This window comes from Mustela erminea, chromosome 14, assembly GCF_009829155.1.
Source record: "Mustela erminea isolate mMusErm1 chromosome 14, mMusErm1.Pri, whole genome shotgun sequence".
NCBI classification, from domain to species: domain Eukaryota; kingdom Metazoa; phylum Chordata; class Mammalia; order Carnivora; family Mustelidae; genus Mustela; species Mustela erminea.
In genome coordinates, this window is record NC_045627.1 from 40,906,613 (window position 1) to 40,927,178 (window position 20,566).

General features: G+C 46.1%; 2 protein-coding genes across 3 annotated transcripts; one reads left to right on the forward strand and one right to left on the reverse strand.

The window, feature by feature from the left end:
- The first annotated feature begins 3,308 nt into the window (after positions 1-3,308).
- VDAC2 (voltage dependent anion channel 2) lies at positions 3,309-15,546 on the forward strand. Its single transcript, XM_032312540.1, has 10 exons — positions 3,309-3,461; positions 3,660-3,714; positions 4,756-4,824; positions 5,617-5,666; positions 9,279-9,431; positions 9,525-9,577; positions 10,181-10,408; positions 11,085-11,235; positions 13,587-13,644; positions 15,163-15,546. The coding sequence occupies exons 2-10, from the start codon at positions 3,684-3,686 to the stop codon at positions 15,252-15,254; spliced, it is 885 nt and encodes a 294-aa protein (XP_032168431.1). The 5' UTR covers positions 3,309-3,461; positions 3,660-3,683; the 3' UTR covers positions 15,255-15,546.
- A 1,153-nt stretch (positions 15,547-16,699) lies between these two features.
- On the reverse strand, positions 16,700-19,810 carry COMTD1 (catechol-O-methyltransferase domain containing 1). Of its 2 annotated transcripts, none has more exons than XM_032312542.1 (7): positions 19,605-19,810; positions 19,322-19,449; positions 18,955-19,060; positions 18,747-18,865; positions 18,599-18,653; positions 18,186-18,319; positions 16,700-17,248 (listed from the first exon to the last, which is right to left on the reverse strand). In XM_032312542.1, exons 1-7 carry the CDS (start codon positions 19,696-19,698, stop codon positions 17,177-17,179), a joined length of 708 nt encoding a protein of 235 aa, XP_032168433.1. In that variant the 5' UTR covers positions 19,699-19,810; the 3' UTR covers positions 16,700-17,176. The 2 variants fall into 2 exon arrangements, with proteins under 2 accessions (XP_032168433.1, XP_032168432.1); XM_032312541.1 differs by lacking the exon at positions 16,700-17,248 and adding an exon at positions 17,709-17,958 and having other exon boundaries at positions 19,605-19,809.
- Between the last annotated feature and the right edge of the window lie 756 nt (positions 19,811-20,566).

Here is a 20,566-nt window from a genome sequence, read left to right on the forward strand (position 1 = left end):
GGAATCAATCTCTTTCCTTTGACTCCCTCATCTTCCATCCTCACACCTGTCCCTCTTCCTGTAGCCCTTACAACACTGAGTGGAATCTTTGTCCTTCCAGTTGCTCAGGTCAGAAATGTTGCTCCCAGGCATCCCAGATTCCTCTTCACTTGCCGCTTTTAGGACCTTTAGAATCTGACTCCACCCAACATCTTTAGACTAATCTCTCAACCTTTCCTGCAGGTTTTTCCATCTTTACTTAATTACTTGTAGTTTCCAAAGAATTCTTGCCACTTGAAACTTGTATGGGTTTGCACATGCCTCTTTCTAGAATTTTGCTTTTCCAGTTCTTGATCTGTTTAATATTTATATTAAATATTAATTTATATTAAATTAAATTTATATTAAATATTAAATAAGCTTTTAAATATTTATAACCTCTCCTTTCAGACTTTAGGGCAAGTGTCTTCTCAGTCTGACAATGCCCACAAATCTCTGTGCTTGCATTTAGCCCTGTATTTGCAATTCCTGAATTCCTCATCTTTTGCCATGGGACAGTTTTCCATGGAGTTTCGACATGTCTTGCGACTGCTTTTATGCCAAACTATCTTTTCAAGATGTCTGCATAGCAAACAGCCTTGGAAGGTAGAGGTAGTGTGTCTCTCTGAGGCAGAGGGCAGATTTTATTTCCTGAGAAGTATGTCTCATACACATACACATAGTGTGCACAGCTTATATGTAGGGTGTTCTGAATCACTCCTGGGGACAGAGGGCAAGGGGTACTAAGTCAACTGTGAATCATATGTTACCTGCCGTGCTACAAATAATAAAGTCCTTTGTCTCTGGCCTTCGAGTCTCGAGTCTTCTGCCAACATTTATGAACCTGTGAAACTAAGGCAGACTAATTTGTTAGATTAACTTGCAAGAATGGCAAAATCTTGGAGCCTTCATAGTTCTTGACACCTCCACACACACTGGACCGGAAGTGCCTTAAGAGCAGGAAGTACAGCTGAGTGGATTCTGCTTCCCCTGTGGGTGACACAAGTAGTTGCTCTGTAAGTGGCGGCTGCTACTAATGCTGCTTTGGTCTAAAAGACTTTGATGTTTGAGGGTTTTGTTGTTTTTGTTTTTGTTTTTGTATTTGTTTTTGAGAGAGCGGGAAAGCACACACAGGAGCAGGGCAGGGGCAGAGGGAGAGAGAGAGAATCCTAAACAGGCTGCTTGCCCAACTCAAGTGTCCAGAGTCCAAAGTGGGGCTTGATCTCACCACCCTGAGATCATGACCCGAGCCAAAATCAAGAGTCTGACGCTTAACCGAGTGAGCCACCCAGGTGCCCCCAAAAGGCTGCTTCACTGACTGAGCCACCTAGGCACCCCAAAAGGGCTTTGATTGAAAGCACTAGAATATATTTACTGAATCCAACTTTTTTTTTTTTAAGATTTTATTTATTTATTTGACAGAAAGAGATCACAAGTAGGCAGAGAGGCAGGCAGAGAGAGAGGGGGAAGCAGGCTCCCTGCCAAGCAGAGAGCCCGATGCGGGGCTCGATGCGGGCGGGGCTCCATCCCAGGACCCTGAGATCATGACCTGAGCCGAAGGCAGAGGCTTTAACCCACTGAGCCACCCAGGCGCCCCCTGAATCCAACTTTTAAATAAATCACCATCATTCTTCTCCTGGTTATTGGGTATTGTGTACATTCCTTGTGTTCCTAGAGGCTAAAGCCTTAGGTCTGAGTTTTGTGGCAAAGTGAAATTCTCTGGGGGTTAAAAATGCTACAGGTAGTTCTCAGAGTGGTTAAGCCCTACTGCAGGTAATGGAGGTAACTGAGCATAGTCTAGGTTTTTCCAGGAAGGTGGTTGTGTTATACTGCATCTGAGATGAGACGTCAGTCTCTGCCATTAGCTTCACAAAAGGCCAGAGAAAAAAGTTCCAGCGCAGCCAGGCTGATTTCAGCTCGACCTGTCTGAGCTTGAAGGAAGAATTAATCAGTGTTTCTGGTGCCTGAGCAAAGACCCTTCCTTTGCTAATCTGTTACGGGGTAATTCCAACCATGGCCAGACAAGGTTGCCGGCTGGGTTTGCACAGGGGAGGGAGTCCACCACGATGCACCTCTCATCTGGGTTTGCCTTGTGGAAATCTTAACCCAGTTTTCGTCTGGTTTAGGAGGAAGGTGCGTTTGAGCAGAGAAGGCTTTCTGAGAACCTCAGAAGCGAGTTTGAGAAACTCAGCAGCGTTTGAGCTGAGAAGGCTTTCAGAGCTGGAAGAGATGGGGCTTGGGAGAAGTTTTGCTCTTTGTGTGTGGCTGAGTGGCTATTAAAGACCACCGCGTCTCATTTAAATATGTCGTTTTATTGATGAGGAAACTGCGATTACAGTAAGGATAAAATGCCGAGATTGGCGATTGATTCCAGAGCTTCAATTGACCCTATTTCTCATTAGGACGGCTCATTTTTTTCTTGTTCCCTTAGCTTCCTCACTCTTGGTGCACACTCGGGGAACTCGAGTGCAACATTCTAATGCCCGGTCAGCAAGATTCCTAAATTTTCTATCAGGCTTGATTCATCAAGACAGCTCGGTCTGGGTGCGTGTGCAAAGCAGTCCAATCAATCCCCTAACCCCGGAGAAAGCGGCCGAAGAGGAACCCTAAGGCATGAAGCGGGAAGGGGCGGGGTACCCTGAGGCAGGCTCAGGTTTGTTCAGGGAGGGGCAGCCTCTTCAGGAGAGCCTCTCCCGCCGAGCCCGGCCCAGCATGGCCATTACGATGGGAGGTGGACGAAGGAAACCAGTGCACGTGGGGCTGGAGCCACGGCCGCATTCGCTCTCCCTGGGCCTGGCGAGAGAGTCTTTCAGAAGTGCACGCTGCACGTGCTCAGGGTAGACAGGGTAACGCTCAGCTGACTCGTTCCACACACACCGTACCGAGACTGGATAAGCAGAGTACGGGAGCCACCGCAGGAGTAATACGTGACCCCCGTAGTGCGCAGCCGCGCCTAGTGGCGCCCGGCTCCGCGCGGGCACGCGCCTGACGCCCCACCCCGCCCCTGAGGAGCGCGCGCGGGGCCTCCGTCCCATCCCCCGCACGCGCAGTCCCCACCGCGCTGCTCCGCCGTTCCCCGCCCCCCTCGCCTCTGGGGCTGCCCTCGTCACTGCCTGACCCGAGGTCCAGCAGCTTCTCTCTTTCTGGCCCCCGCCGACGGAGAGACGCAGCTCACCTCGGGGGCGAGGGTGTCTTCTGTCCTCGTGGCCGTTCTGGAGCAGGCTGGGGTGGGCAGCAGGCGGCGTTGCGGGGGCCGGCGCGGCGGACAGCCGCGGGGGCATCGGCGGGGTCCTGGCGGGGGGAGGACAGGGTTGCGGCGGGCGGAACGGTGTCTCCTTCACTTCGCCCTCCAGCTGGGGTAGTTGCACCCTGGCCCTGAGCGAGCCGAGCGGCCTCAGCTGCGAGCGGAGCGGCGGTAGCGGCCCCTCTCAGGAGACCACCAGGTACGCTGCGGCGCGTCACTTGGCTGTCTAGGCCCCGGCGGCCAAGCAGGACGCCCGAACCAGACTCGGGGTCGGCCCTGGCTCCCTAAGATGGCCGCGCTGCCCCGCGGCTCCTCGCCTGTGTGTGTTTGAGACCCCCTTTCTGGCCCTTTGACCTGCCTCTGACCCCCGCTGACCGCACTTCTTGTCACTCCGCAGATCACCTCTTCCTGTGGCCTCGCCATGGCGACCTACGGACAGAGCTGCGCGCGGCGTAAGTAGACCCGCGATCTCTGCGGGATGGGGCGGGGTTGGCTGGACAGTCGAAGCCTGTCGACCACAAAACCGCAACTTCTTTTCCCTGATCTCTCCAGAGACTTGGAAGTTCTCCCCTTTAGGTAGGCACTCTACCGTCTGCCCACCCTCCCCCTCGCTCTGCGGAGGAGGGGCTGGGCTGCGGGATTTCGGATGGAGGGTCTAGGCTAGGGGAGTTGGTCTTTGGCCGCATTCGCCTTTAGTTCTTGGACGTGCCTTTGACGAACTCAGAAGCCAAAAGTTTGTAACTTTTGGATTCGGCCTTTGGAGGATTGGATCACTTTTTTAGAGGAAGTAGTAACTCCCCCTGTGAGAGCGCAAGGTCATTACATGTGCTCCTAAGGGCGTGGACGTGTTCTGTAGAATGAATGAGCTGGTGTAAATATCAAGTGCTCTTTGATATTTAGTTGATGTAGACACTAGTGAAACCTAGATGATCGTGTTTTTTTCTAAGTTCCAACATTTAAATGACCCAAGTGTTAATTATCTTTCTCTTCCCACTCCAGAATGTTGGTTTAAGAACTCAGTGAGGATACGAAGAGATCTGTTAGGGCAGAAGACCTTGTCTTAGGTTTTGGTTTTATGTCATTTGGTTAAATATTCCAGTGAAATTTGGATATATCTGTGATCTCTCTGGGTGCACAGTATAGATATATTTACGTGCATGTGTTTGATTCTTTGTACTGGTTGGGTCCTAAGAGGTGAAAGGCTGTAGGTACTGTGTAAATTTAGGAATAGAAAGTGTGTTTTTGTGTTTTGGAAGCACGCTCCCAAGTTTGTGTAGTCACCTATGGTGGTTATCCATTTTAGAAATAAATCTTTATTGGTGATATTATAGGGATCATTAAAGTCTAGTTTTACTGTAGCTCCTCCTAGTATCAGAAACCTCTTCAAGTTGGAGCTCTTGAATTTAAAGGTAGTAGTGGATCATATTCTAGTTCCTCGACAGAAGAAAGTGGGAGAACTGGAAGGTTAATACTGGAATGTTTCTTCCCACCAGCAGTGTGTATTCCTCCATCGTATGCTGACCTTGGCAAAGCTGCCAGAGATATTTTCAACAAAGGATTTGGTAAGAATTTTTTTTTCCTTTCAGATCAGAAGTGAAAATGTGTTTGGATTGCTTGGGGGAGGTTAACAACTTTTTCAAATTGCAAATACCTTGCTCTGTAATTTATTAGATAGATTTTGTATAAAACTTTTGTTAAAATATTACCGTAATAATCCACATCTTCCTCTGGCCCAGCTTTTTCCAGTTTTTTTCAAACTACTTCCAACGATTTACTTGTAAGAAAAAAACACCTGTGTTCATTTCTTTCATACATAGCTTATGCATTGGTTGGCTAGAATTCTGATGTAGTATTCTTTTGCTTTTGTGGTGACTCCTAGTGGGTTAATGAGTTTTCTAAAATGAATTTGTGTTTTCTTCTTGCGTGTTTTATTCCACATAGACTCCCTCTACTTTAGATTATTTTCCTCGTTACTCAGATTATTAATCCCAAAGGAAGATACCTTTTTGGGATAATTGTTTTAAATGACTATTATAATAAACTGTTGGCTATTCTGAGATTTGAGTTGATTTTCTGATCTGATTTTAGGTTTTAAAATGGTTTGAAAGCAAATTTTTTTGGGCCACATGTACACCTGAACACTAGGCAAAGCTGCATAGAGATGTTCTGTGCTGTGTATATTAGTTTCTATAAAATAATTAAAATTTTTTCATTTAAATATGGTGTATCAAGCCACATTTTTATGCCCCTCTGAATATATGAAGCCCTTAGTTTTTTTTATGTGTTGTCAGCTATTGGTATGCTGCTGCTTATACAAGAAATTCATTTTGTTATCTTTTGCTCTCTACTTGAAGGTTTTGGTTTGGTGAAACTGGATGTGAAAACAAAGTCATGCAGTGGTGTGGTGAGTGTTAGATATCTACTAAATTCTGATGAGCCTTTATATAACTTTTCAGCCCATGAAATAGTTACCACTGAGAAATGTCTACCCATTTTATCTTGAAGAAGAGGCAAAGTTAATTTTGCCTTAAGGAATTTGCATGAAACTTGATTTACTTGGGCTTTGGATATGATTTCTGATTTTCAGGTGGTCTTTTGCCATATTACTTTGTATGCACAAGAAACTCAGAAAAGACTGGTTATTTGGGACTGTTTACTCAGTAAGATTACAAGCTTGAAATCAGGGAACCTGTTAAACATTTTTATGATCCTTCTTATGCCTATTATGCCTATTTAAAAGCACTGTGAGTTCTGAGCATAAAAATACTCGGTAACTTTTTTTTTTTTTTTTTTAAGATTTTATTTATTTACTTGACAGATCATAGGTAGGCAGAGGCAAGCAGAGAGAGTGGGGGAAGCAGGCTCCCTGCTGAGCAGAGAGCTCAGTGTGGGGCTCAATCCCAGGACCCTGGGATCATAACCTGAGCCGAAGGCAGAGGCTTTAACCCACTGACCACACAGGTGCCTCAGTACCCAGTAACTCTTAATTTGAGTGTACTAACCATTTATATAAAGGGTGTATTCTAGCAGCCTGCTCTGCAAGAGTTTCATGTTAATTTTGTGAATTTATAGAGTCCTGATTTGAGTATTTTTTTTTTTTTTAAAGATTTTATTTTTTTATTTGAGAGAGAAAGAGTGAGAGAGAGCGTGAGATGGGAGAAGGTCAGAGGGAGAAGCAGACTCCCCATAGAGCTGGGAGCCCGATGTGGGACCCGATCCCGGTACTTCGGGATCATGACCTGAGCTGAAGGCAGTCGCTCAACCAACTGAGCCACCCAGGCGCCCCTGATTTGAGTATTTTTAAAGAAGTTGGTATTTGGATGCCTTGGTTCTGCCTAACTCACTCAAAGTAGAATAAAACTTAATTTCGTGGGCTTTTTTTTTTCCTTCAAAAATTTTTTCTTTTGAGACTGTTTTGAGTATGGGTATAGTGTGTGAATATTGAATTTTGCTGGGGTTTTTTTTTGTTTGTTTATTTGTTTGTTTGTTTTTTGATAAATTCTTGCTGTAATTGTTAACTCCTGTAGTTTTATCTGCCATTTGGCTTCTTTGGTCTGGAAGAAAGCCTGAGTATATTCACTGTGGTTGAGCAACTTACTTGCTCCAGGTATAGAGCAGTGACTTGTGTTTGTTTTTTTGTGTTCCCACTCTTAACCTCTTGCTGTGCACCAGTTGAGACACAAAAGGCCTTCCCCAAAAAAGGGAAGACTCAGCCCTTGTGTTTAAAAAGCTTATTACTTGCTGGTTGGAGATAAAAAATAAATTTTAAACTGGAGAACACTCAGAGAAGTATATCTAGTACTAGATTGTTTAATCAAAACCTTTGTTGAAGAGGAAAGGCTTTTTGTGGACAGGGTTAAGGTTTCATGGAATTAGGTTTGAGATTATGAAGGAAGTATATGATCTGGATTCCATATGGTTTTTTTGGTTTCTATTTAATGTATATCTCAACGTGGTACTGATCTTATATATGTACCTGGCCGCAAATAAGTCCTTTTAACAGCTAGTTCCGTTTTCTCATCTAAACTGCAGAGGTGTCCAGTTCATTCCACAATGTAGAAGACAGAGTAGTTGGTGATGGAGTGAAGGGTGTAAGCTTGGCCAGTCTTGTCATCTGGTCTAGTTCTGGTTCCACTGTGTGATCTTGATTTTGTGTCTTGAGGGTTCTTGTGTCTTGATTTTGTGTCTTGAGTGTATATAGGCTAGCTCATTATCTATAGGCTGTTGGGTAGCAGGGGGTGGGGCCTCCAGAGTCATTAATCATTGTCACTCAGGATTAAAAATTACCTACTTCTACACATTCCCCATTCCAGGTACCTGCTAGAAGAATATGCTCCGTATATATTGGTTTAATAATGCTTTTCTTTTGTATAAAGCGTTGGAAAATGTGCAAAGCTTTCATGTCTCTCCAACTTAATCCTCCAGAGGTAGATTTTTTTATTACACTTGAGGGAACTGAGACCCAGGAGAGTTCCAACGTCTTTCTCAGTGTTACTCAGTTAGCAAACGATAGCCAGGACTGGATGCCAGGACTCTTAATTTTATATCCGGTGTTTTTTTCCTGACATAATTCTGTGCTTTTTAATATTGTCATTGAATGCCAAGCTTTGACTTGAAATTCCTGTTAAAGTGTCTTATTTCAAGATACTGAGTCTGTCTCATTGCAGAGCAATAGTTGTAGAAATGTTCTATTTTCTAAGTGAAGGTTGATTGGCTTTTTCTCCTGTTGATACAGTTTTTGATACTTTCTCACTCTTGTAGGCATCACAATTTCAGGTCAAGTTCTCTATTAGTTCAGATCAGCTATCTTTAGATTTGGCTTTCAGTGGCCAAAGTATGTAACCATCATTAGCAGACAAATTGTGAATCAGAATGCTCAGAGGGTATTTAAACTCTTTTGTCTTGGCGGTTTGGCTATCTGCCAAGCTTTGAAAGGTTAGTAGAGTTTTAGCTGTTTTGTAGCAGATTTTAAATTTCAATAAGGCCTTCTTATTGCGCCTTTTCACTTGGTATGCAATTAGGGATTGGCAAGTTACTTGTATTTGGTATAAACATAAGATTATATAATGCACTTCAAGTTGATACTTGTATTAGATTGTTTTTTCTACTGATATTATCTGTTGTACTTAATATAGTTTACATTATGCACGATATAAACCAGCTGTAGAGTAAATCTCCTATAATTACTTTTCCCTACTTTTTTTCTTTTTAAACGAGAATGTAAAAGATGGTTGGGAAGGTATGAAATCTGGTGAAGAGTCTTTATCTCAGAAAAACAGTATTGGGGTTACCAAAGATTTTTAAATCTTTTCTCATGGCATGAATTCCTGCAGTGGGGTGCTTTCCCTTTTAAGAATTTTCAGGAAGCAGGGGTACCTGGGTGGCTTAGTCCGTTGAGCATCTGCCTTTGGCTCAGGTCATGATCCTTGGGCCCTAGAATGGAGCCTGTTTTTCCCCCTCCTTGCCCCTCACTTGTGTTCTCTTGCTGTCTGTCTCTGTTACTCTCAAATAAATGAATAAAATCTTTAAAAAAAAAAAAGAAAAGGAATTTTCAGGGAACATTTCCGAATAGTGTTTCAGTTACTGTTGAATGCCCATTTTAGTGATGGGGCTCTGTGATTAACCATACTGACCTTTATAGTGTTTTATTTAATAATAGGCAGATTGGATACAGTGCTGAAACATTCATTCCTCGCCTTTCATTCCTTCCTATTACACTGATTCTTGAATTCCAAAATAATCACCTTGCGGAAGTTTCCTTAAGAGGTATACAGTTTGTCGTTGAGAATTACATACAAGTTAACTTGTCATTGTTTGGTTGAAAATGTAAGTGTAAGTAAGGTGGCAGTTAGTAACTGACAGGCAGTTCGTTGTTTGTATATTCAGTAGCAGACTGTAGAAGTATTTGGGAAATGGGATAAAAAGGGTTAGTGAAATTACTGTGTTTCGGTGGGTAAGTTATGCAGTGATTCTTCTAGGCTTACAAGAAAGCTCATGAAGTCATTTATTGTCTTAGGAGTTCTCAACGTCTGGTTCATCTAATACAGACACTGGTAAAGTTACTGGAACCTTGGAGACCAAATATAAATGGTGTGAGTATGGTCTGACTTTCACAGAAAAATGGAACACTGATAACACTCTGGGAACAGAAATCGCAATTGAAGACCAGGTAACATTTTGAACATGCGTTTTAGTATTAATTTATTTTTGTATTTCAAAAAGAGAATACAGCCGAAAACAAATTCTTTTTCTTTCAAAATAGATTTGTCAAGGTTTGAAACTGACATTTGATACCACCTTTTCACCAAACACGGGGTAAGCGTGGACTTTTTTGTTTGCTTTAAATTTCATTTTTATCTTTAAGTAATCTCTGCACCCAATATGGGGCTCGAACCCATGACCAAGATCAACTCATGATCAAGAGTTGCATGCTGTACAAACTTGAGCCTGCCAGGGGCCCCTTTATCTGCTTTAAATTTAAAAGCCTTTCTCTCTGTTTCTTCAGGAAAGATGCACATTTACTGTTTGATAGCTTATCTAACTACCTTGCGGTGAATTTCTATTTCTGCCTTGGAGAGGAGTACTATGGTTGCTCTTGTTGGCTTCCCTTCAAATATTTGCCTCTTTTCATTGTGGGACTAACTTGGGTAATTAACATATTTCTAATGGGCTTTTGTGACTGATGGTCAGTCCTGCAAAAGCAGTCTTCTCATGGTGGTGGAAGTCCATTAACCCCAAGTACCCTTGTTTTTTAGCTCATTGAGCTATATTTTCTTTACCTCTTAGGATTATCCTGCTACTGCTTTTACTCCTGTTTTACTGCAGTTCATAAATCTGTTTTGTGTCCTTCGTCCAGAAGTTATGTATATAAGTCTTTCTGAGTGGCATCACTTTTAAGTCAGTTTGTTCTTTTTCCAGAAAGAAAAGTGGTAAAATCAAGTCTTCTTACAAGAGGGAATGTATAAACCTTGGTTGTGATGTTGACTTTGATTTTGCTGGACCTGCAATCCATGGTTCAGCTGTCTTTGGTTACGAAGGCTGGCTTGCTGGGTACCAGATGACTTTTGACAGTGCCAAATCGAAGCTGACAAGAAATAACTTTGCAGTGGGCTACAGGACTGGGGACTTCCAACTACACACTAATGTGTGAGTATTTATTTTTTGGGATTATTGTGATGTAGGACCTGGGAATGATATTGATGTCACCTGTCATCTCTTACTAATCTGAGTACAGTCAATTTCTCTTAACACAAAAAGATTATCATTCTTAATTTTGATAACGTGAGGTACTGAGTTGGTGGGATTGCCTAAAATGTCTGGTGTTTTTACATGTGAAAAGGACTTAAGAATTTTTTCCCCATAAAATAAAGCATTGGTAAATAACAGAAGGACAAAGAAGAAAACCACAATTTCTTAGGATCCTACCACCTAGATAATTAATCTTTGTTAGTTCATGTTTGGGAGTTTCATCTTTTTTATATATGTGTATGTGTATAAAATACATATCAGAAAGGCTGGCTTATAATTCTTTCCTTCCTTCCTTAGTACATTTTAATTATCTTACTATAGCTATGTATTCTACAACATGATTATTAGTGGCTGTTTGGGAATTCTACTGGATGGATGTATCATGATTTATATGACCCTTTATTTGGCAGCATAGGTTGGGGTAAAGACCCTTTTAAAACTTCACGTTTTCAGTGGAATACTACACTCCCATGTGAGCAGTGCTTTTTATTTAACTATACTGCTACAGTATCGACCTAGTGCTGCCGTCATTACATTGTCTGTTCTAGATTTACAAATTTATAATATTTTACAGCAATGATGGGACAGAATTTGGAGGATCAATTTATCAAAAAGTATGTGAAGATCTTGACACTTCAGTAAACCTTGCTTGGACATCAGGTACCAACAGCACTCGCTTTGGCATTGCAGCCAAATATCAGTTGGATCCCACTGCTTCCATTTCTGTGAGTACTGGCTATTACTGTGGGCTTAGAATGGGGTCTTTGGTTGTGGGAATTCATCTTTGGGTATTTTGAATTGTGCTGAAAATTTGAGCTGTGGTTCCCACAATCCCTAGTTTACTCACAGATTGGGATTAGAATTTGTAATGCTGCATGCATTTTCTGTGGAGGCAGTGTTAGAACTTTGATATCCAGGTCACAGGAGTTTGTTTAAAGCTGCTCAGTTAGTGTAGATAATAACCCTGAGCTCCAAGCCTGTCTAAGCCCAGGGAAGCCAGTGTTTCGGCCTCAGGCCAGGAGTAATAGTGTTTTAATTGTTACTTTGTTTTTCTTTTTCTTTTTTTTTTTTTTTTTAAGATTTTATTTATTTATTTGACAGAGAGAGATTACAAGTAGGCAGAGAGGCAGGCAGAGAGAGAGAGGAGGAAGCAGGCTCCCTGCTGAGCAGAGAGCCCGATGCGGGACTCGATCCCAGGACCCTGAGATCATGACCTGAGCCGAAGGCAGCGGCTTAACTCACTGAGCCACCCAGGCGCCCGTTACTTTGTTTTTCTTTGTGGAATAATAATACTTTGTTACTTTGTCTTTAGGGTTTACAAAATCTCTTTTAGATTTGATCTTAGGGGTCAGTAGTACAAATGCCATTTTGCAGGTGGAGATAAAGCTTGGAAGAGAAAGGACTTAGATCACTGCCAGGGAAGGAGAGTGAGAAGAAAGGGGGTAGAGCCAGGATCGGGCTTGCGTGTCTTGATTTCCCTCCTGTCTGGGGTGACCAGCTAGCTCATCCTGCTTTGCCTGGGACTGTTCCTGCCTTAACATTAAAAGTCTTGCACCCTAAGGACTCCCTCCCGCCTATCATGGGTTTGTAGGGGGTGGATGGCCACCCTACTCATGTCCTTGGGCTTTTTTGCTACTTCCTCTTTCAGCCCTAGTGAGTTTTGGGGCAGTGTCTGACAGTGTAGAGATGCCGGCTCTGATTTCAGGCAGGTCAGCAGCTGTTCCTGCGTGTCAGGCACGGCCTGTACTGTACGTACTGGGAATTAAAGAAAGTTAAACTTTCCACAGGAGTTATTTCTGTTACATAAAGTGGGAACATGTTTTTGATAATTTGGGCAGTTAAGCTTTAGCCCCATTCTTATGTTAGCAGCTGTAATCAGAGAGTGTAAGAAGCATCTGGAATGCTTTCCCATTGGTTGGTAAGGCAGTGATTCATTTATTATTTTTCCCTTCTCTGTTTCTGATTGCACTGTGGCACTGAAAACCTTAGGATTCACACAGCATGCTACTCCCTGGTAGCTGCATTGCTGTTCTTTTCAAATGTTCGTCTACAGCAGCAGCATGGCTTTCGTGCCAGCCAGTGTAGTGGTCTCATAGTCTAAAATGCGAAGGCAGCTTTGGGTCCGTGTGCCCAAAGTGACTTTGAGTGACTTCTGGGGATTTGTTTGGAGATGTATCCAGCATTTCCCACCTAAGTAGTGCTCTGTGCCCCCAATTAAGCATCATCCTGAAGTATTGCTTAATGTCCTATCACAGTTTCATCGTTTACTTCTGTTCTAAAATAGGAGAAACATGTGTCCAACAGTCTGAGGCTCTTAATTTGTTGGGCACAGAGTGGTCACTGGGGGGTCATTTCTTCCTTAGATTTACAGCTTACTTGGTCCTTGGTAGCTTCAGAAGACTTGGCTCTACTGCCGTGTGAACCCAAGTGCCGTTCCTGTGATTTCTGTCTGTTGTTATATGATTTCTCTCTCTGGACTATTTCGATGTTACACATTATAAAAGAGTGAAGGCATCAAATAATTTCCAAATCTGTTCTGATGTCAGAAGTTGTCAACCTTTTTACTACCAAGAATATTGTGTCGTACTGACAGTTTGACTTGGAGTTTAATGGATAAGAATTAAGTGGCACCTGGGTTTTGTTGGGCTTAGTAATAGTGTTAAATTTTAATAGTACTAAATTGTACTTACTTTTTCCCAAATGTTACGAAATCTTTATTTTATACAAGTCTTTAAAAAAAAATTAATTCAGTTAGCCAGTGTAACAGTACATCATTAGTTTTAGATGTAGTGTTCATTCATTCATTAGTTGCGTATAATACCCAGTGCCCATCACATCGTGTGTCCTCAGTGCTGTCACCGAGTTCCCCCATCTCCCAGCCACCTTCCGTTCTGCAACCCTCAGTTTGTTTCCAGAGTCCAGAGTTTCTCTTGGTTTGTGTGAATTTTATTATCTCACATGTGAATAAAAAAAGCGGAATAGTTCATAATTTGCATAATAGGGAAACCTGCAGGGGCTGTCTCTCCTCTCTCCATTCAGAAATTTTTTTTACAGCTGTTTTTGTGTTTTATTTTAGGCAAAAGTCAACAACTCTAGTTTAATTGGAGTGGGCTACACTCAGACTCTGAGGCCTGGTAAGTATTCCTGACAAGTAGGATTGGTGTTTTAAAAATTATTTTTCATTTCTCAGCTTCTTCATAAACCTTTCAAAGTACAGTGAACACATTTACCTTTTGCCACAGTTTTTTGTTATTCCTTTTTTTCCCTTTCTTTTGCTGGGCTCTTGGGAAGTCGTGGCTATCCTGACACCTCCCTAAATGCTTCAGCATGCGTCTACTTTGAAATAAGAAGGTCTGGTCTCCTGCATAACCATAATACCATTATCACACCTAAGAAAGTTAATAGTCCATATTATTATTTACTGTCCATTCTGTAGTCACTTTCCTCACTTGTACCTGAAATGCCTTCTAGTGATGTTTATTTCTCTAATCAGGGTTCACTCATTGCTTGGTCTCTGTAGTCTCTTTTGTCTGGTGTTTGGAGGCTTGCTGTGTTTTCTAGAACAGTACTTACCAGACTTCAGTGTGCCTGAGTCACCTGGGGACTCTTGCTATAAAATGTACATTCTGATCCAGTACATCTGGGGTGAAGGGTTTGTCTTTCTAACAAGCTCTTAGGTGATGCCAGCATCACTAGTTTTTTTGTATTTTTTTTTTTTTAAGATTTTATTTATTTGACAGAGACACAGCGAGAGAGGGAATACAAATGGGGGAGTAGGAGAGGGAGAAGCAGGCTTCCCGCTGAGCAGGGAGCCTGATGTGGGTCTTGATCCCAGGACCCTGGGATTATGATCTGAGCTGAAGGCAGCTGTTTAACAACTGAGCCACCCAGGTGCCCCAGCATCACTGGTTCTTGCCAACACTTGAATAGTAAGTTCTAAAGCACTTGGAACTTTTTCTCCCTTCAAATAGGGATATTCCCCCAAACTTTCCATATTTGGCCTTTTTGAAACCTAAAGAATTTAGGTTCTTTATGAAAAGCCTTCTTTATGAAGAACACCTGTATACCCTTTCCCATATTCACTAATTAACATCTCCTACATCTGTTCTCTCTTGCATATCTGCATACATACTCCCTTTTTTCCACATCCCCTTTTCAGTTATTTAAATGTATGTTTTGCGGACATGCAGACACATCTCCCTAACATGCATCTCCCAGAGTAAGACATTTTTCTTCATAACTACAATACCACTGTCGCAACTAAGGAAATTACTGTTAGTTGAGCAATACATAATACATAGTCTACATTCAATTTTCCCCACTTACCTCTTTATTATAGTTGTCCTGGTGCAAATACAATTGTCTTTTAATGTCTTACAGTCTGAATAGTGTTTTGAATGTTACTGTATTTTCTAGAGCACTTTGAACTTAATTAACATTTTTAGTGCTCTGTTATTTGATCCTTAACCTAGGATGGGGCCACCTGAATTCTCTCCAGTATCTCTGGAACTCCCAAGTGCCCTCTGGTGGCTGGCACTAGTAGGTCATTTCACAGGCTGAGGGAGGGACAGGCAGGCTCTGGGCTGATTATTAAAGACTGCAGACTCTTGAGGTGTTTCAGGCAAATCATGGTTGCCTGCTTCTGTTTACAGGTGTCAAGCTTACACTGTCTGCTCTGGTAGACGGGAAGAGCATTAATGCTGGAGGCCACAAACTTGGGCTTGCCCTGGAGTTGGAGGCTTAATCCAATTGAAAGAAACCTCTGGGAATGGATATCAGAAGATTTGGCCTTAATATATTTCCAGTGTGACCAGCAGGCTTTCCCTCCCCCCAAGAAGGTGATCAAAACAAAGGATGATCTAAACAAGAGCTGTATTTTAAATATTTAGACAGTCACTTGTTAGCTGGTTCCTAGTTGAATTGGTTATCTAGTTACCAATGCTGCAGTGGTGCAGTCACCTATACATTATTTAAATGTATTTAACTGTTAAATGCGCTACCCACCAATAATGAAATAGACCTTTATGAAAACTGTGCAATTGTGTGCATGTTTGTTTTTATGTTCCTATTACTGAAAATTGCCATTGAACGAGATGGATCAGTGGAAGTTTTTGAGGTTAAAGATTTTTTGTTAAATTCAGCCATCCTTAGAATTACTTTTGGTATCCCCAAACATTACAGATTATGAATAAAAAGAAGTATACGTAATTAATGACTCCAAGTATTTGCAGAGTTTAAATACTTGCCAGGGTCAGATCTCCCTTGTATCTAGCTAGCACATTATTTTTCTGGGGAGTGTTTTGCTTTTTACCTAAATCTGTGTCAAAGTCCTCTGTGTCCCTAAAGTAACTCCATGACCTTTTTGGACTACAATAAAATAAGAGGATATATGCCTTTATATCTTCAGTTTGTAAGTCTGTCCAGAGATCATTGGATTGTTGTTGACCCCAGGCAAAGAAAGGCTGTACACACTCACCAGTGTGTACAGTGCTTTGAGACTGGCAGGAATGGCCTGTGTGAATAAGACACATGATTTAATGGCAGACAGCTGGAATTTGAGCCAATTTGCTGGAGTCAGGATCTTTTGCTAGGTCAAACAAACAGGAAAAGATGTCTGCAGGTTGGGTGTGAAAGCACATCTGCTTTTGGGGTACTCAAGAGAGGTGTGAAGTAGAGCAGCAGACATTTCTGCAACTCCGCTTCGTGGGGAGGTCATAGGTTGGTAGCTGCTGTGGCCCCTGGTTGCCTACTGCCTCAGAGCTAACAGGTGGCCTTCCCTCAGCTATGGCTGGACATTACTTGGTCCCGGACTCAGGACTGGGGTGTGGCACAAGTGAATTACCATTTGGTCAAAGATACATTGAAGAGTAATTTGGACATATTTACCCAGGTGCATCCTAACAGCATTTTAACATGCGGGAGAGCGAAGGCTGGATCACACCCAGGGCCCTGAGGGTTGCATAAAATTCTAGGTACGTCCAAGGAGATGGAGGATGATGGAAGTTGACACCTGTGGGCCCCTGTGGCCCCTGTGGCCTTGTTTTCTTTTCTTTCTCTCTCTCTTTTTTTTTTTTTAAAAGATTTTGTTTATTTGACAGATATCACAAGTAGAGAGGCAGGCAGAGAGAGAGGAGGAAACTTCAGGCTCCCCGATGAGCAGAGAGCCTGATACAGGGCTCTATCCCAGGACCCTGAGATCATGACCTGAGCCGAAGGCAGAGGCTTTAACCCACTGAGCCACCCAGGTGCTCCTGTGGCCTTGTTTCCAACAGTCTCCAGCCTTAAAGGACCCAGGCCTAACCCTGGTTGCAAAACCTAACTGTATTCTAGGCTGAGGCAGTTAGTGGAAGAATACTTAATATCTGCCTTGACCTTCACCTGTGACGTGGAGATAAGATCTTCCTGTAGGACTTCTGTGGGACTGGGATTAGGGAAGTCCAAATGAGAGGAGTGAAGGGCCTGGCTCCCTGTCCACCTCCTCTCATAGATGTTGGTGTGGGAAAGCCCAACTTTATATTCATCTTCCTGTGGGAAACTTTTATTAAAAACTGCCATACTTGTTTCACTCCTTTCTGGCCAGTGATCCCACCCAGTCCCTCACCTTCCTCCAGGACTTCAGGGGGAGGACAGGATATATACTCCAACCTTGAGGTCCTCAGGTCTAGGTCAAGTGGCCTGGTTGTGAGGTGATGTCCACTGAGCAGAGCCTCCACTGCAGAGGTGAGGTCGAGCGGAGTTCTGTGAAGACATGGGCAAATAGAACTGGCATAACCTATGAAAGCGCCCAGTGGCGAACCTGGTTGGCTGCAAGGCCTGTTTCCTGTTAAACTCCAGATAGGGTTTCCTAGCCAGTCCCAGCTGCACCAAACAAGACCTTCATTCACTTGCCCCTCCTAGGAAGTGAAGTAGGAGGGAGACCAAGGGGTGGGGGCTCTACCCTGGAGCTAGCCCTCAGATCCTGTGGCGTGGCGGCAGACCTGAGGAGCTGGGGTCCTGTATGTATGTGGCCAGGTCAGTCAGAACTTTATATCCTGCCTCCAGTTAGCTGGCAATAGACCTGGTGCCAGGTGGCTCTCAGGACTGTGCCAAGGAAGGGATGACGTCTGTGCCCTCAGGGCCCCCTTTTGGTTTAGAACCTGCCAGTGCTGGGCCTCCTCCCTACCCACTTTAGCGCCAAATATGGAGGCTCAGAAGATCGTGTCCCAGACCCCACTTTATTGTCGAATTTAAAAGTCAGGGTTGATGTCTGGGGTTCCCACACCCCCTCCCTTGAGACCATGCGCTGGGGGCCGTCCCTAGATCTTGAAGGCTAAGGTGAGGCCGTCGCCCAGAGGCAGGAGGCTGATGTGGACCCTGGCGTCCCGCAAGATGCGTTCATTCAGGTTTCGCACACACTGGGCCTCGTTGTCCCGTGGTTGAGGCTGTAACACCTCTCCGCGCCACAGGACCTGCGGAGGGGTGGGACATGGGGGCGAGGGGGTAGTAGCAGAGGGGAGAGGGAAGGTGCCTAAGAGAGCAGGGCAAGAGGTGGCAACTGCAGACCGCAGGTGGGGAAAGCCTAGGGGACCAGAGGGGGCAGCCTACAGGCGTGCACTGGGTGCGGCTTTGTGGCTTGGGGCGAGGCACAGGGAGTAGCCAAGTGAAAAGACGGAGACAGAGTGTGGGGTTCCCTTACACTGAGGATCGCAAGGATGCCTCCGGGGCGCAGCAGCTGCAGGCATCGCTCATAGTAGGCAGTGCAGTTCTCCTTGTCCGCATCCACCACCGCCATGTCGAACGTGCCGGCCTCCCCGGAGGCCAGAAGCTCATCTGGGGTGGGGGGGGCAGATGTGGCTGAGTCCGCAGCCCCAGCGGTCAGAAGCCCCTGCCCAAGCCTCACTAGGCACTGTGACCATTCAAGGGACTTTTGCCTGGAGGGGCACTGTGCCACCCAGCATGTGGCCACATGGCAGCTGCGAAGCCAGGAGGCAGGGGAGCTGTCACTGCCTCAAGGTCCCCCCTGTGGACCTGGTCACTAGCGCGCGCCCAGTGGCCCCACTTGGAAAATGGTGCCAAGGCCCTTTCCACTCCTCCACTCCGTTTGCTCACCTAGTGTCTCCAGGGCAGGCTTCAGCCGAAGGTCGATCTTGTGCTCCTCCTCAGCCTGCGAAAGGAGTGGGGTCAGAGCCAGCAAGTCTTTAATCCTGGAGCTGGGAGTGGCCAGGCTCCAAGGGCCTCAAATGTGTGGGACACTCACCTGCCTCCATAGGGGCCGCCCCAGCTCCGGGGGCCCCGGATTTACCTCACAGGTGACCACGCGTCCGGCCGGGGGCAGCGCTAAGGCCAATGCTAGGGCTGAGTAGCCTGTGAAAGTACCTGGGGGGCAAGAGATATGGACTCGGGCCAGAGTTGGGGGAGACATCCCCGTGACTTAGGCCCCCAGGGATTCCGGCCGTGAGCCCTACCCAGGTCCAGTGCCTTCTTGGCCTTGATGACTCGCGCCAGGTTGGCCAGAAGCTGGGCCTGCTCACAGGTCATCATCGAATCTCCCTGCGGCTGCTCCAGGGTCAGCTGTGTCGCGGTGGTGGGAGGGAAAAGGGTCGCGCCAGCACTGCCAGTCACCCAGCGCCTCCCCCGGCCCACAAACCCCTCCAGGTGCGCGGCCGTGGGCGTGGTGGTGGTGGGGACCCGCTCTCAGGAAACGCCCACCGCGCCCAGCCCAAGGAGTCCCGGAAGCCCTGAGAGCGCCATGGCCCAGCCCAAGGTCACACAAGCACGTGGGACCCGCTGGGTCTGAGGTGGGCGCCTGTTTCCGCCCCTGGCCCTGCTGACCAGCCGCAGGCTCCGCAGCGCCGGGTGCTCCCGCATGGAGCGGCTCAGCAGATACTGCCACAGGGGGTCGTCTTCGGGGGGCAGCAGGCGCTTCTCTCGCCGGGATCGCCAGGGATGGCACCGTCTTCCTGCCGCGGAGGGGTCCCGGTCAGGGCCTGGGACTCCGGGGCGCTAGGGCGGAGCTTCACCCGCAGCCTGCCTCGCGGAGTCACGGGCTCGGCTCCCGCACCTGCCCCGCCTGCGGGGGCTCTGCTGGGGGTACCGCAGGCCCCGCCCTACTCACCCAGGAAAAGGCCGGTGGCGAAAGCGGCGCCCAGTGCGGCGGAGGCCAGGGCCAGCGCGGCGGGCACCGAGAGCCGGGGTGCGGGATGGATCATGATGCGGCCAGGAGATAGCGAAGTACGGGGTCACTGGGCTGGGGCTCCTGGGCCCGCACTGGGACCCGCCTGCCCTCCAGTCTCCGCCCTGTTCCGGCACTGCCTGCGGAGTTGCGGTCTCGACCGCCATCTGGCGACCGCACAGCGTTACTGCAAGCCCCGCTGGAGCGAGCCGGGCGCCATCTGGTGGCTGCACTGGGAACTGCGCCCGGAGAAGGGCGCAAACCCTGCGTGTGGCGTCTGGGTTTTCCCTGCCCGCCCCTCGGGTCTACCATCCTGGGTCAGGGAGGAAGAATGGGATGGCCCTCCTGGGTAGGCTGCTGCTTATCGCTGCTGTTTCTGCTGGGACCCTGCGGTCTATGTGGGTGGGTGGGCCCTGGGTGTAACAGGGTAGCAATGAGTACGAGGTGCTAGAAATGACAGGAGCTTGAGAGGGAGTGAGAGAATTAGCGGAGGATTCTGGGGGCAGGGGAGTAAGGGTATCCGGTTGAAGGAGTGAAGGACCTGGTTTGGGGACAAACCCAGAGGTGGGGCTTGCGAGTCCTGAGACAGGTCTCGTTGATGGGGCTCTGAGGCAGGGTTCTTAGAATCCTCCCCTTGAGCGCCAGACAGACGTGGACCACCATGGGGGCCATCATTCTCAGCCTGTTTCCTTTGTGTATAACAGGAACCGCAGTCTCATGCAAATGGCACCAGATCCCACGAGCTGGCACACAGTAGGTGCTCAAGAAATGGCCGCTGTTGGAGTGGAGACCTCTGGGGAGGAAAGTGATGGCAGGTGAGGTCGGCTCGCAGGGACCCTATCCAGCGAGCACAGGTGGAGCGCTCACTGTGACGCGGCGTGGGGAAGGGGACAGAAGCCGCGCGG

Coding starts and splice junctions, on each gene's coding strand:
- VDAC2 (XM_032312540.1), top strand. CDS start 3,684: ATGGCGACCTACGGACAGAGCTGCGCGCGGC. Junction 4,825..5,616: donor TATTTTCAACAAAGGATTTG/GTAAGAATTTTT, acceptor CTCTACTTGAAG/GTTTTGGTTTGGTGAAACTG. Junction 10,409..11,084: donor TTCCAACTACACACTAATGT/GTGAGTATTTAT, acceptor AATATTTTACAG/CAATGATGGGACAGAATTTG.
- COMTD1 (XM_032312541.1), bottom strand. CDS start 19,698: ATGATCCATCCCGCACCCCGGCTCTCGGTGCCCGCCGCGCTGGCCCTG. Junction 19,061..19,321: donor CGCTGCGGAGCCTGCGGCTG/GTCAGCAGGGCC, acceptor ACCGCGACACAG/CTGACCCTGGAGCAGCCGCA. Junction 18,654..18,746: donor GGCGGCCCCTATGGAGGCAG/GTGAGTGTCCCA, acceptor CTCCTTTCGCAG/GCTGAGGAGGAGCACAAGAT.